Source organism: Bubalus bubalis, chromosome 16, assembly GCF_019923935.1.
Source record: "Bubalus bubalis isolate 160015118507 breed Murrah chromosome 16, NDDB_SH_1, whole genome shotgun sequence".
NCBI classification, from domain to species: domain Eukaryota; kingdom Metazoa; phylum Chordata; class Mammalia; order Artiodactyla; family Bovidae; genus Bubalus; species Bubalus bubalis.
In genome coordinates this window covers 32,641,891-32,657,400 of record NC_059172.1, presented here as the reverse complement: position 1 = coordinate 32,657,400, position 15,510 = coordinate 32,641,891, and the positions used below count along the sequence as shown (strand labels likewise).

The window sequence follows — 15,510 nt, the reverse complement described above, 5'->3', positions numbered from 1 at the left end:
CCCAGGCCTCAGTACTTGTGCCTGAACCCCCACCCTCGGCAGAAGACTGTGAGCTGGTAGCAAAGCACAGTGACCCCGAGACACGTGCATCCTCTCTCCACCCCTTCCAACCCCGGCCCCAAACACGAGACAGGCTAAGAGGAAAAGAACAAAGGTTCCCGGCCCTCGACATCACCCGCCGCCCGCCTGTCCAGCGCCTGCTCGACCGGAAACCCAAGACAAAGGCCCTGGTGAAAGCGAGGAGGATGAAGGGCAAAGGGTAGAGGCAGCCTGGCTTGGGCATCTCTGGGGACCTAACTGGGAGGAAAGCAAGGACAGGATGGCAGTCAAGCCCTCCTCACACAGACACACATTTTGGGGACACCTGCTGTATTCTGCACACTTGAACATCACACACCTCGTTCTTCACCCCAAACACCTTATACACACACTCCCTCACCCCCTGCAGCACCTTCCACAGGCCTCCGCACTGCCTCACCCCCACACATACCCTTGCTCCCTGGACACCCTTCATACATAAACAGCTCACAGGGAGAAAAGATCACATAATCCACATCACACGGAAAAGTCATCCAGCTCACACACCCACGCTTCACACCACACACACTCAACCTCCCACACGCACCTCTCATACCCTATACTCACCTCTCCAAGCACACACACATCCAATTAAATTCAATACACACACACCACCAGACACAGACACACCCTGCATAAATAATGTGCATACCTAATGTCACATCAAAATATCACATATTTATGGGCACACACAGCTCCTTAGCACAGACAGTAGGGCCTGCACACTGCCTCCTCCCCACATACACTTGTGTGTGCACATACACACATACACTTAGTCAACAAGTCTTTGCCTTGGACCCCTGGGCCCTGGCCACTGCACTCTTTCCTACCCAGAGTTGTACCAACAGCCATCACATAGACATATGACACTCAAACACCAACACATATGTCCCCATGTATTTCCTGACCAACTCCAGGATGTAACTTGGTGACTCGAAGCCAGTCACCTTGGCTGCAAACACACTCACACATTCAGTGACCCTCTCCCCACCCCCTTCAAGTAAGACATCCAGTAAAACCTTTCACTGGGGCCCAGCAGTGGCTTTTCCTGGTTACATACACCAGTTTATAACATATATGTACACACAGTCCCCTGTGTAAGCCCCTACAACTACTCCACCCCATGAAGACAGACAGGTACCATGTACACATAAGTTCCCCACACACGCAACAGTCATATGAACGGCTACCACTCCACACTCACAACTCAGCCTCCCCAGCTGCACGTGCCATGCAATGCCATATACTCATCGTTCCTCATGTGAACCCCAGTGCCCTACTGCACGATCCCCACCCGCCTTAAATCCCTGGGCACCGCCCAAGGGCTGTGTGCTCCATGTTTAGCCCCTTCTACCAGCACCCACACCACGACAACATGGGTAGGGGTGGAGGCTCCGGGGACACTGGCCTGGCATTCTGAGCCAGTCCCCTCACCACCCAAAATCAGAGGCTGACATAAGGGGAAGGATGACCACATGGAAAGGCCCTAGAACAAAGATAGAAACCTGGAGAAATTGGAGGAGTGATGGGCATACCGAGAGAGGTGGGCACATGGGCAAGAGAGACCAAACAGGAGAGAAACAGAGGGGCAGAGAGAGACAGGATGCCCAGAAAGACTCAGAGAAGCCAGAAAAAAAACCAGAGAATAAATTGGAGCCAACATACCCAGAGAGAAACAAGAGGAGAGGGTGAGACAAGCCAGAAAAGACTAAGATCTCTTACACAGGAGGGAGGAGGGAAAGCAGGAACAGAGTGGGAGGGGGATCCTGCAGAGAAGGAGAGAGAAACCGAGATGGAAAGGGCATTTAGACTCAGGGGTGGGGTCCTGTGTGAGGACTGAGTCCATATGTTTGAGTGGGAACCTGGATAGGGGCATAGATAAGGCTGTGGAGTAGGGGCCCAGGGGCATGAGGTGAGGTTCCAGCTCTGAGGTGGGGTCCTGGCTGAGAGTTGGGATTCAGGTGTTCTGGGTGTATATGGAATCTGAAAATGTACTGTGGGTCTAGAGGTATGGGCAAGGGTCCTCTACTATTATGGGAGTCAGAGGGTTCCAGGCTCCAGCAGAATTCTTGGGTGTGCCAGGGGGTCCCACTGTGGATTGGGAGTTCAGTGCTTGGGGTGGAGTCCCAGATCTGAAACAAGTTCAGAGTCTGGCATGAGGTTTTGAACTGTGAGCTGGGCATTCAAGGTCTCTGGGTATGGGCTGCAGTCCCAGCACAGAAGTGGGACTCACAACTGGGGCGGAGGGGGCGGGGGGGGGTGGGGGGGTGGGGGTTTCATCACCCTAGGAGGGTTGAGGAGCAGGGTGGACCATGGGGCCGGCGACAGCACGCTCAGCGGAGGACCCGGCCGGGCGCTCACCCAGCACCCGGTTCCCCTCGTGCCCAGAGCGGGCCCCCGCTCCCTACCTGCAGGCTGTCGGCGCATGGCTGCGGCGGCGGCGGCGGCGGCTCGTCCGGCTTGAGGAAGACCTGCTGGCCCCGCCTGAAGAATTGGACAACAGCGATGAGGATGTGGTGCAGCACCAGGACCATGCTCGCAGCCGCCCGCCCGCCCGCCGGCCCGGCCGCTGCGCTCGGTCGGCGCGTCCGCGACAGCTTCGCCGGGTCCGCGCTAGTGTCCGCCCCGGCCCCGCCCCGAACCGCCCACTTCCCGCCCCTCGACCGCCGGGCCCCGCCCCGCCCCGCCCACGTCCCCGCCCCTCGACCGCCCTGGCCCCGCCCACATCCGCGCATCCGTGGACAGCACCTCTCAGTTTGTCCGATCTTTGGACCCCCATCAGAGCCCCCCACCAGCTGTCACTTCCCTTATCTCTCCGCTCTCAAGATTCTTCCAGCTGGTCCGCTACTGGGATCCCCCTCCAGGTAGCCGGCTTACCGCCTTCGCTCCCTTCTCCTGCTCCTCCGCCACTCCTTTCACTACCTCTCAGGGGTCGCCTCTCTGAGGCCCTCTCCTGTATGATCACATCCTCTCCCCCACCACTTACTTATAAAGTCCTGGAGCCGGGCCACAGCCCCAAGGCAGAGAGACCAGTGCAGTGAGGGAGTGGAGGGCGGTCCGCAAGGGGAGATAGAAGTGAAGGGACCACTGGCACGACACACGGAATCCTGGGCTTGCTCTTCTTCCAGGAAAAAGAGTGGAATGAGGGAAAATTTTAGAGGTCGCTCAGAGTCGGACAGGCTCTGACAACAGTAGCAAATCTGGGAGGGAGACACGTGCGCACCGACACGCGAGCGCACAGAGGCGCATCGTTCCTGAATCGAGGGTAGGGGCACTGGGCCCCCAGCACTGGTCAGGTAGGTCTGCGTGGGCGTCCCCGCAAGCCGGAGAGGATGCAGGCCCCAGGGCCACACAGTCCACGGTTCCGCGGTGGGACTTGCGAGCTCGGAGCGCAGTTCTCCGCAGAGCGGCCTCTGCTCAGGCGCCTGCGGCAGCCGTGACGCTCCTGCGCCCTCTGCTGTCCCATCGCGGCGGCGCTGCCCGGCCCGATTTGCCATCTGCGCGGGGTGTGGGGCGGTTTCGAGGGGGAAGGGGTCACCTGGGCCAACTCCCTGCCTGGACCCACCCCATTCCTAGCCTCCGCTTGGCACGAGGACGGCTGAGGCGGTGGGACGTGTCTGGACTGGAGGGTGCTCTTGGGTCTCTCTTCGCCTTTGCCAGCCAGCTGCTTACTGCATGACCTTGGTCAGATCCCCTCCCCAGTTGGTTTCTGGGCTTCAGTTTTCCCATCTCTTTCACAAGACTGCCAGGAGAATCAACCCCACAATGGTGGGAAGGCAGCCAGAGTCCCCTGACAGCCCTCGCTGTGGTCTGACCTGAATCCTTCCCACTGCACTGCAGTCCCCTCTTTCTGCAACTCTCCCCTTATCCCCCACCCACCCTGGCCCCTCTTGGAGGGTGACTCAGTGAACCCCCAGCTTGCCAGCTCCCCACCTTACTGGGCTGATTCATCTGGGTCCTTTCTCCCTGGGGAGTGATTTCTTCAAGGTTGAGTCACTGAACCTGGTCCTGGACACAGTCCAGGCACCAGGCACACAGGCTGGGCAGAGCCCCGGCTGTGCCACCAGCTCAGGGGGAGCCAAGAGTTCTCCCACCTCTATTTCTGTGGTCCAGCTGTGGACATGCCTCTTCCCCTGCTCACACACCTTCAATGACTCCCTGCTGGCAGCACAGTAAAGCCCAAACCCTCAGTCTGACATGGCAGACCCTCTATAACTTAGAGCCAACTTGTTTCGGCTTTGACCCTCTCACCACCATTCCTTAAATTTATACTGCCTTCTCTATTCAGCTGGGTGACTGACTCATTCTCACTTTCGGGCCTTCACTCAACCACCCCAACCCCAATGCCCTCTGGGCCTGCTTAACTTTCAGGGGCCAGTCAGATGCCACCTCCTCCAGTAGGCCTTCCCTGGATGCCACCTTAGTCCTCTGGGTCCCCCTTCTTGCATCTTTACTAGGAGTCATGTCTAGGGGCACAGGGAGGGATGCGAAACTCCTTTGTCACCAAGTAATCCAAGCCAAGTCAGTGTTTGTTACTGCATCTTCAGACTGGGGGCAACTTGTCCTACTTATTAATGCTGTAGAAAATATTACATGGGCTAAGACGTGCAAAGGTTCTGACCAAAAAGGGAAGGCCTCCATTCTCTTTTTTTGGCCTCAGCTTCTTACTCTGTTAAGAGGGTAACCAATGTAAGGGCTATTATAAGGACTGAGTCTGAAACCAGTACACAAATCTCTTGGTAAATCCTGAGCATCTATTATCAACTCAATCCTGGGCTCCAGACAGTGCAGGTAGGACAAGGTATCCAGGAGACATCTGTTACAGCCACAGGCCAGAGCTATTTGTTCTTCAGGAGAGGATCTCAGACTCCAGAGTCAAGGGCCAACCCTGGCCTGGCACAGCCACCATCTCTTGGGCTTTAAGATTTGCTGAGCACTCACTCTGAGCCTCATAGTTTGTCTTCTCAACAGTACTAGAAGGCAGGACCCATTATTAGTCATATTTAACAGATAAGGAAAACTGAGGCACAGAGAGACTAAGTAATTTGCCCACAATCACAGAGTTAATAAGTAGCAGAGCCAAAAGTCAAACCTAGGCCATCTGGCTCCAATCTGTGCTTTATATTCATGCTGTCTCTTAAGGAATGGCATGAGAGAAAATCTAATTTTCCCAGCTCTCCTGTTGTCCCCAAGAATGCAGTCAGGGTCCTGTACTCCCAGGCCCTGAGCCCTGTGCCCACCTCTGCCATGAGGAAGCTCAGTTTTAGGGGTGCCTAACCCAGACCCGCAGCCATCTCTTTTCATCTCTCCACCGTACAGGTCACACTAAGCTATCCAGGGGCCCATCTACTTCAGACTGGGCATTTTAGGACAAGGTTTCTCAGCTGAGAGCCTGTCAGTCTAAGTACTGGGCCTCTCAACCTCGGGCCCTGTCCAAGAACCAGCCCGTCTCTGTTCCTAATAATGACCCCTCTCTGGACACGGCACTTACAAAGCACTTCCTCCCCCGGGTCTGAAGAGCAGACTTTCCTACTTGCCATCTCTCCATTTCAGGGTGTGATGCCAGCAGACCCTCAATAGACCCCAAATCTGCTCCCATCCCCTATGACCATGTGTCCGGCTCCCAGGAGCCCATCTGTGCACCTGACATGCATCTATCCTCTGGTTGCTGAGTGTGGTCAGACTCCTGGAAGCCCCAGGTTCAAGCTGAGCCCTGTCCAAAGTGCTGGGTGACCTCAGGCAGGACTCTGGCCCTGTGAAGTTCGGCCTGGTTCTGAGGACTCGGGCATTCAGGTGGAGAAAGGCAGTGTTCAGGGAGGCCTAGCCAGCAGATGGCAGCTCTCTGGGGCAGGCAAGCCTGCCTGGTCATGCTAGGCCCAAGGACTGTGAGCGAGGGCCACATCCCAACATGGGGGCTTCTCAGGAGGCAGTGTGCGAGGCTCAGTCTCTCTATGACTGGAGGTGGAGCCCATGGACTCAAAGGGAGCTCCACCAGCCCAGGGGCCCTGCCAGGGGACAATCCGAGAGGCATCTTGGAGGAGCAGACATCCCTGCTGGTTGTGCATCCAGCTAGAGCCTGCCCTCAGTGCTTCAGTCCAGAGAGGGCATACCCTGGTGAGCCACCCTTGGTTAGCCCTGGTGTGTGCACACAATGCGTGCGTGCACACAGGCTTTGAGCATGATGTGGGTGAGGGCAGAAGAGACAGAGTACAGGTTTGTAACTTTGTATCTGTAAGGATGTGCAGTGCTTCCATGGTAGAGCCCAACTTGTGTATGTGTACAGAGATGTGTGTCTACAGAAATATGCATATATGTGTGTGCAGACAGGTATGTGTGCACAGGTATGATTGTGTATGAACACATGAAGTATATATGTACAGTTGTATGTGTGCACAAGTGTCCATATATGGCCCATAGATGCATTCATGTATAAATGTATGTGCAAATGTGTGAGTCTGTGTGTACTCAAATTCACAGTTAACAGAGGTGCTGCTCATGTCTACTAGCTGAGGTCAGCTGTGAGTGTCCACAGGCACTGGCCCCAGATGTGGGGGTGACCCCTACAGAGAAAGGATCTGGCCACAGGCAGGTGCTGGGGACAATGTGGATCTGGGTTCAGAGTGGGCAGGGCCGGGTTCAGAGTGGGCAGGGCCAGCTCCCAGAGCCCCCACAGCAGCTCTGAGTGGGAAAGAACACAGGCTGAGTGAACTCAGGATCAAGGGACAAGGGGTTGGGGGGTGGTCAACCACAGGTCTCATCCATCCTCATGTTACTTGCATACACATTTGTCTTCTCTGCAGCAGATGGCCAGCTCCATGACCTTAGAGGGGGAAGGGAGCCCGGAGGATTCTAGTCTAGACTAGTCCAGGACCTGCCAACTCACATATGGGCTGAGGTCCAGGGGACTTGGGCCTTGGCACACCTTGGTATCTACCCCCTATTTTCTACAAACCCCAAGAGTCTTCTGCCACACAAAGCTGTCCCAGGAGACACACAATCATCTATACAATTTACTATCTTTTTATAGATACGCATACACACTGCCATCACTCCTACACACACACACACACACACACACACACACACACTCCTATATACAGACTCATCCCTTTACACATCTCACATGGCTCTGGCACATGGAATACTAATGGGCACAGCTGCCCTAGTGCCTCCTTTGGGGACCACTGTGTCATCTTCTCACCGATGTCCATATCTGCTGGAGTGATCTTTTCGTCCCTCGAGTCTGACTCTTCCTCACCCACAGCCACATAGCTCCCCACTGCCCCATTGGATAAAGTTGGAGTTCTGGTGCTGGCCTTCATCCTCCTTAACCCCGCCTCCAAACCATCCTCTCATTCTCCACCCACACTGTCTCCTGGCCACACCCCTCACCACTCACCACTCCTCCAACCAGCACCTCTGTACTTTTGCCAGGCACTATGGGGCAGCTCCAGGGGACAGGGCTCGCTTTCTGTTTTGCTCATTGCTGTGGCTCCACACCTAGAACAAGGCTTGACCCAGAGGAATTGCTCAAAAAGACATCTGTGGACTGCAGGAATCAGTGGTAGAAACTTCCACCCAACCTGATCTGCCACTTTTGAAGGATTTGCCCATCTGTATTTGTTTCCTTAAGTGCCTCTCCCACCAGACCCGAAAGAGACTGGGGTCTAATTCAGCTCCACGTGTCTGTGTCCATGTCTGTTTCCGGCACAGGGCCAGGCACACGGAGCAGGAGCAGGGGATGGGGGCAGATGGTGACCCCACCTTAACAAAGCACAGGGATGTCTAGAAGGGGCGGCCCCTGGGCCAGTCATACAAAGCCCACCTTTCCCCACTTAAGCTCCTTTCTGAAGTCACCCTGAGGCAATCCAGAGACGGGCAGTCCAGCCTCTGCTTGCATGCTCCCAGGGGCGGGGACCTCGCTTTCTTGGCAGCAGACTCCTACCCATGTGGGATGGCTCTGCCTGACGCTGACTCCTCCCACAGCACCATCCCATCAAACCCTGATCATCCTGAGCCATGATTCCCATGGAAACTGGGAAGGAAGACGAGCAAAAGAAAACCAGATTCCAGCTTTCTCAACAGTTCCACCAGCCTTTCCAGCTTTGGGCAGAGGTGGGAAAAGGAGCTCCTTCCTCTGAGACTACCCCAGGCTACTATAGGCAGGTGGGTTCAGGGTGCTTAGGCTCCCCCAACCCAAATCACTATCCCCAGGAGCCTGGGACAGTGCAGAGAGAGTGCAGTGCTGAGAATCACTACTGTAGACTCCACTGGGCACTATCCCCTCACTGAGCCCACTCTTTCTCTCATCCCCCAAGCTCCCACATACCCCATTTCTTCCCCTCACAGGTGCCTCCTGCCCTCTAGGCTGCAGGACCGCAAGGAGCTGCTATAACTCCAACCCTAGGATGTCCCATGGGATGCTTCCTCCTGAGACCTGTTGGGCAGGCTGGGTGGATGAAGGCAAGCAGGTCCTCGGCCAAGGGTGGCTTCCAGAGACCCACCCAGCACCACCTGGACAGCTGCAGCGCATGAGCTGCCCAACTTTCCTTCACCAGCTATTCCTGGGCTGGCCCTTCTCCAGAGGTGCCTCGGGCTGCAGTTGGTCACTGACCCCAGTGCCCCATGCACGTGGGCACACACACACACACACACACCAGGACTGCTCAGAGCTGAGCCCATGAGGGGTGCCAAGGCACAAGAAATTCTAAGCAACAGGGACCCAAAGCCCCATGCTCTGAAAACTCTCTGCCTGTTCAGACACAGTCATAGAGGGAGACCCACTTTGCGGCTTCCAGGTTCCAAGAACTCCCAGAGCTTTGTGATCTAAGAAAATCAGAGTTTCCAATGTAAATCCCTTTATTAGAAAAATCTGTGCTTTTTACAGCCTATGAATGTGAGAGCCTGGAGCCCTGAGAATGTCGGAGCCCAAGATCCTAACACTCTATTATCCTAACTGCCTATAACACCGAGACTCTAGGACTCCAGCTCCAGGGTTTCTACAGCCCTCAGAGCTTGCTGGTCTGTGGGCTGCACCTCATATTTCTGTGAATACTGGTGAGGAGAGGGCCCCTGTGAGCCCCCACACTTGCCTTCCAGCCTCCACCTTTTGTTCACACCACTATCCATGCCTAAAGTTCCATCGCCCTCATCTCTGCTAATTAAATCTGAGACAACTTTGAAGGGGCAGGAACGACAATGCTGTCAGGGACTACCTACTAAGTGCCAGGCCCACACATCTTATTTAATCATCATTATATTATTAGTCCAACTTTACAGTTGATAAAACCGCAGTCCCAGGACAGGAGGTCATTTGTCTAAAGTCACACAGCTAGAAATAGTAGAACAGTGACCCAAACCCGGCCCCTTGCATGCCTCTGAGAAGAGCCCAGAGGGGAGAGGGCTCCCTCTTTGACTTCAGGACCACACTGGAGCAGTTCCTCTCACCCCAGTGGCTCCCCAAGTTCCAGAAGGCAGAGACTGTGGTCTCCTCTTCTTGCCTCTTCAAGCTGGAGGCAGCCCAGAGACGGCCACGTTTCCTGTCCTGATTGATCGAAAGGAGCTCGATCCGCCAAGACTCCGTGGGACCGGCAGAGTGGCATTTTGTTTCTAGGCACCCGTCGCTATGGAAGCCAGGTGCTGCCAGCCCAAGGCCTAGCAACGAGGCCCTGAGTGGTGCGGGGCGGAGGGCAATTGTCAGGGGCCTCGAAGGCAACCAGCAAGAGAGAGAGGGAGTGTGGACCACTCCGCTTTCCAGGCTGGAGGGCTGTACCCGCTGCTCTGGCTGGGCTTGCAAGGGGAGGAAGGGAGGCAGAGAAGACAGGACCAGGCAGGTCCTAAGAGACAGAGACCCAGAGACAAGGCCAAAGAGAGACTTACAGAGACAGACTAAGGGGGATCAGAGACAGCAAAAGACAGAGACACCGTCAGAGAGAGGGAGATTCAGGAAGGCGGAGGAAGACGAGAGCTGAGACTCAGAGACCACTGAGACACGCAAGTGGTAGAGAGGAACTGACTCTCAGACAAGCCCAACTCCTGCGGGGGGGGGGAGGGGGGGAAGGGTGTGCCAGGGAGCAGGAGGCAGCCACAGGGGAATGACAGAGATGGATGGATGGAAGTGCGACAGAAGGAGATAAGCCCGAGGCAGGAGGCAATACAGAGACATAATAAAGGAAGAGAGGACTAGGAATGGAGGAGCAGGTTGGGGGTGGGGGGCAACGGGCCTGGGGGCAGAGCAGACAGTGGCAGGGGTGGTATGGGGACAAAAGGCGCCGGGACCACAGGAGTCCTAGGCTGGCCCCAGTCCCGAGCCCCTCCTCCTCTACAGGTCTGCCCATCTGTGGCATGGAGGTCACCAGCCTTGTACCACCACCTCACCACCCAGCCTCTCCCCCAGAACACAGAATCATCCAGGTACACACCCTCAGAAGAGAGGCTGGTCAGAGAAGTTCCATGTCTGTCTTACCCCACCCCCCAGGACAGGTCTTGCCCAAGCTCATACAGTAAGGCAGTGTCCGGAACAGTTGGAAGTCAGGCCCTGGGAATCCCAGTCCTGAGCCCGGTGCCAATACCCATTGGAGTCAGAGGTCCACTGTCCTCCCACTCTTCTCCCCAGAGTGAGAGAGAAGATGACGGAGCCTGTGATGGGATCCCCTGCCTACTTCTTCCTCAACAACAGGCTCTGTGTCAGGACAGTGGGGACCCAAGGTGGAGCGGATAGCGTCCAGGGTAGAGATGGACCACAGCTGTGGCTCTTGGGGCTGTGAACAGGGAAGGCAGGCTCTGGGGAACCCAGGGGGCATGGCCCTTTGTGGGCAGGGAAATGGCAGGCATTGGACAGGTGACATCTCATTTAATCCTCTTGGGGACTTGCCACAGATGAGAAGACAGAGGCCCCCAGAGAGGCCTGCCACAGAGAAGACAGGTGGAAAGTGACTTGCCCTAACCAGCACCAGCCAGCAGGTGCCTGAACCAGGACTTGAACCCAGGTCTCTTGGGGACCAGTGCAAGTTGGAGGGCCTGGTGAAGGTTCCTCTGCCAGAATGGAAGCAGATCCAGGAAGCGGGCAACACAGACCTGTTCAGGGGCCCTTCCCAGTAGGAAGGTGGGGAGGGTTCCCAGCCACTCCTCCCAGCACCAGCTGTTCCCCTCCCCGTGTCAGAAAGATGATAATTCTTGGCTAGACTCTGACACTTGTCAGGTACTAATCTCTCTCCCTCTTCCTCTTTCAGAGCTAAATCGTTCCTGCCATTGTTAATACTGTCAGTGGCACCCGACAGTCCCTCTGGGAGCTCAGGTGCCCTCAGAGGCACCCCATCCACCCCCATCAGCCTCACTCTGTGCAGACTCCTGAGGGAGGAACCAGCAAAGACTAAGCTCCTATTGCATGCCCTGGTGGTACGAAGCACTTTACATTCATTATCTTATTAAACTGGCCACAAAGGTCTATGAAGGCTCACTCCCACCCCCTGCAACTCCTGGCCCCTGACCTCCCTGCCTGACCTCTCCTCACCTCGAAGCAGCAACCCTAGGATCAGCCTCTGGAGCACAGTAATCCCACAGGAGTGGGTGCATTTAGGTGTCTGGGAACAGGTGGCTTGATTCCCAGCTGCAGTGCCTATGGTGGGGGGCAGCGGGGAGAGCAGGGGGAAGGTGTAGGGTCAGCAAGGTAGGGGTAAGCGGGTAGGCAGGGGACCTATGCCAGCCTCACTCCACATACACACCCCCAGCATGTGGAACCTGGGCTGCATCCCAGATGATCGACCCACGGCGCCACACTCCCCTGGGCCCAGGTTCCTGGAAGGCGGTGCTGCAGGGGTAATCAATCGATCGACTGCCTCTCAGCCTCCTCTTCCTACTGCCTGGAGGCTGCCTCCTCCATGCAGCCTCCATGGCTGATCAGTGTCACTCTCAGGGTGAAAGTCTGGGGGCAGCCTGGGGGACAATAAGTAGTGACCCCTCATCTCTTCCTCAGCCCAGCACTCTCTCTACTCCTTAGGAACCAGGTCCAGGGAGACAGGCGGGGCAGGGGTCCACACGGAGGCTGGTGTTCGTGCATGCATGTGTGCATGTGCTCATGTGCGTGTGTGCACTTGTGTGCATGCGTAAGTCAGTAGAACAGAGAAGTGGCAAATACAAAAGTGAGCCAATATGACCTGGGTTCAAATCCCATTTCCTCCATCTTCTGGATATGTGACTCTGTGCAAGTTACTTAACCTCTCTGAGCCTCAGTTTCCTTATCTGTACATTGGGGTTATCAACAGTAATCAACTAACTGAATGAGATCATACTTGCAGAGCTCTGGCACAATGCTTGGCATACAGTATTTTTTGATACATGAAAGCTTTTAATACTGTTATTGTGAGCAAGTGTTTGTGCTCACATGTGTGTATGCACATGTATGCATGTATAAGTTCCCTTGGAAGTTCTGGTGGGGATTTCTGGCCCTCTAGCAACGGGGTGTAAACAGCTTCCTGACCCCTGACTCCCCTGAAGTAGGGCCTGCAGCCACACTTTCAGCTTGGCCTTAGAGAAGGGGGACCTGCTGCACCCCAAAAAAACCCACCTGCGCTGGGTGAGGTTTTTTGGAGAGATGGATGGCTTGGCGAACCACAGGCAGAACTGGTGATTAGGAGGCTAACAGCCCAGCACCCAGAAAGGAATGGAAGGGAGGCTGAGACGTGGGGCCATCCATCAAAGCTGGCAGGCCCAGCAAGGCTGCACAGCAGGATGAAGAGAAGCAAGGGACAGCTTTGGGTGGGGGAAGTGTGGACAAGCTAAGGGCCAGGCAGTCAGGCCCAGTCTGGTTCTGACCTATTACTGAGTGAGTCACTGTTACCTTGGGACCTCAGTGTCTTCATCAGAACAATGGAGCTAAATGTCTCCTCTCAGCCCAGATGAGTTCCACCCTCAGCAGACGCCAGGACCAGGAAGAACCCTTAGGGGAGAATGAGGGGCTCAGAGAGGCCTTTACCTCTTATATCAGTGCCCAACTCAATCGAAGATCCCTGAAGGTGTAAAGTAAGGGGACGTGGCACTGTGTGGGGCTGGGAGCCCAGAGACCCAAGCTTGATTCAATTTCTAACTCTAATTTCTTTCTGACCTTAGCCAAGCCCCTGAATTCCTCCAGGGCCTTACCTGGATGCCCTCCCCCACTACCCTCCCACTCACACCCAATCCTTCCAAGGCAGGAAGGGCCATAAGCACAACCCATGCCTATGCAAATTTCCTTATATCTGAGGGCAAAGTCACCCACGGGCCTCCCCACCCGGTGGAGGTAGTGGTTACCTGGGAAAATTCACGTCAGCAAGTCTGGGGCAAGAAGCCCTAGCTGGGGTCTAGTGGACCCTAGCAGAGCCCATAGTCTCAGGCTGTCCCTGAGGACCTCATTGAACTGAATCCAGTCACTTTCCCTCTCTGGGCCTCAGTTTTCCCATCCCTAAAATGGGATGGGAACAAGCAACAACAACAACATTCTTCGGGGGCTCCTCTTCCCCTGTGAGACAAACTGCAAACTCCTCACTGCATCCACTCCTTCCCAATCCTTCCCCAGGCTCCATTCCTCCTGTGCTCCCTGCGGCAGACCCCACACTTAGGCTGTTCTGGACTTTCATCAATCCGTCATCCCTCTTTATGTTTCACCTATGGACTTACACCTCATGGTTTAACCAGTTCACCTCTGGACCTGTCTCTCTCTCCTCTTTTTTCCTGAGTGGTGTGACTTGCAGAATGGGAACTAAGGGTCGTGAGTGAAAGCACTGAGTCCTAACCATTGCCAGGGACTGCCAGGGAATTCCCTGGACCTCTGTCTCTCCATTGGAAAAATCCCCTCCTCAATCAACAGGGCTGGAAGAGGTATCACCCCCTCTGCAAAGCCATTTGCACAGACCCTGGCAGGGCTAAGCCAGGACCACCCCCTCCACAGAGCCACCAGCGGCCAACACACCTTCTCTGGAGCCTAGACCAGGAAGTGTCTATGTCCCCATCTCACTCTGAGCTCCCACGGGTGAGGGTCAGGCTGGGCCTCATTCCCCAACTGAGGGGTGTGTGTGAAGGTGGTGGGCAGCTCAAGACCTTGGACAGAGAAGAGGCTTAGGGATATGGAAGGAAGCAATAAGGGAGGGAGGAATGAAAAGAAAGAGATGAGAAAGGAAGGAGAGAGAAACAGCTGTCTCCAAGGTCCCTGTGGAGCTAACAATCTGAATGAACTCTAGTCCTCTCCAGATGGAGCCCCCGTGTCTGGTCCTGCCCCACCCTCTCTCCCCTTTGGCCCCTGTCACACATACATACCAGTCCCAAGGCCCAGAGTCAAAGGGGTCTCTGGCCTCTGCCACTGCACTCTGACTGGAGGCTAAGGACATGCCTGGTCGTCATAGTGATGCTGAGATGCTGTCATCACTAATTCATCGCCTGAGCCCTGGAAGGCCAGCGAGGTGTGAGGAGAGCTGGTCAGAACTGATCAGAGTGGTCACTGGGGGCAGGAGCCCTGGGGCTCTGGGCCTGGAGGAGGGTCATCGGTGACCTTCTCTCAGCTTCCCAGTGCTCCGGTAGGAAAAAGGAGGGCAGACCTTTCCCCGGGCTGTCCTTTGCACCTACTGTGTGCCTATCCCAGCCCAGCCTCAGAGGTGGGGGTCAGTGGAGGCCAGAAGAGGAAGTTCCCACCCCGGGGCCTGTGAGCAGATGTCCAGGCCCTCAACAGAGCAGGGGGATGTTCCTCCTCATGCCACAGGGGCTGAGAAGGGGTGGAGGGAAGTGAGCCCATGTTGTGCCCTCTCCAGGCAGTCATGTGCCAGGCATTCCTAAGAAGTAACTCATTTAATCCCCCCAGGACACCTACAGAGTCAGAATTGCTACCACATTTTGCAGACACCTGGCTGTTCAGGATGCCCCACACTGCCCCCTCCCCTGAACTCCCAGTGATGGTGATGAAGGTCCTGGTCTCCCCAGTCAGACTGGACTGCTGGCTCCTCCTCCCACTGTGGTTGTGGAGGGCATATACGGTGGACCCTTTCATCCCAGCAAGTCTGGTCACATGGGAGACACAGGTTGGGGCTGTCCGTGGTCCTGAACCCTCCCAGGCCTCTCCCCAGAAGTCTGCCTTTTTTCTGTTGGAAGTCACCTGTTCTTCTCTGCCTGAGAGAGAAAGGCCAAATGTGAGGTACCCCTGCCCTCTACTCACCAAGTTCCTTTATTCACAAAACCTCAAAACAAGGAGCCCATATGGATCTGGAGAATGGAAATGAAACTAACATCTATTCACTCAATAAGCATTTATTGAACGCCTACTATGTGCAGCCCTGTGAATGGAGCTTGGGATACATTACACAAAACAGACTTAATTCCTGCCTTTTTGGAGGTTTGGGTCCTGTAAAGTCAGTACTGGGGTTTGCTTCACATGTCACAGTAATCCATTTGATCCTTACAATATATACA

General features: G+C 55.4%; 1 protein-coding gene across 6 annotated transcripts in view; it reads right to left on the bottom strand.

The window, feature by feature from the left end:
* The window catches only part of PDE2A (phosphodiesterase 2A), a 96,721-nt gene that overhangs the window by 66,158 nt on the left and 15,053 nt on the right, over positions 1-15,510 (bottom strand). For 5 of the 6 annotated variants that reach the window (XM_044929398.1, XM_044929396.1, XM_044929397.1 and 2 more), the window contains one exon: positions 2,487-2,562. In XM_044929398.1, the coding sequence (XP_044785333.1) occupies positions 2,487-2,562 (76 nt within the window). Of the gene's footprint in view, positions 1-2,486; positions 2,653-15,510 lie in introns of those variants that run through there. The other variant, XM_044929399.1, reaches the window with a different exon arrangement.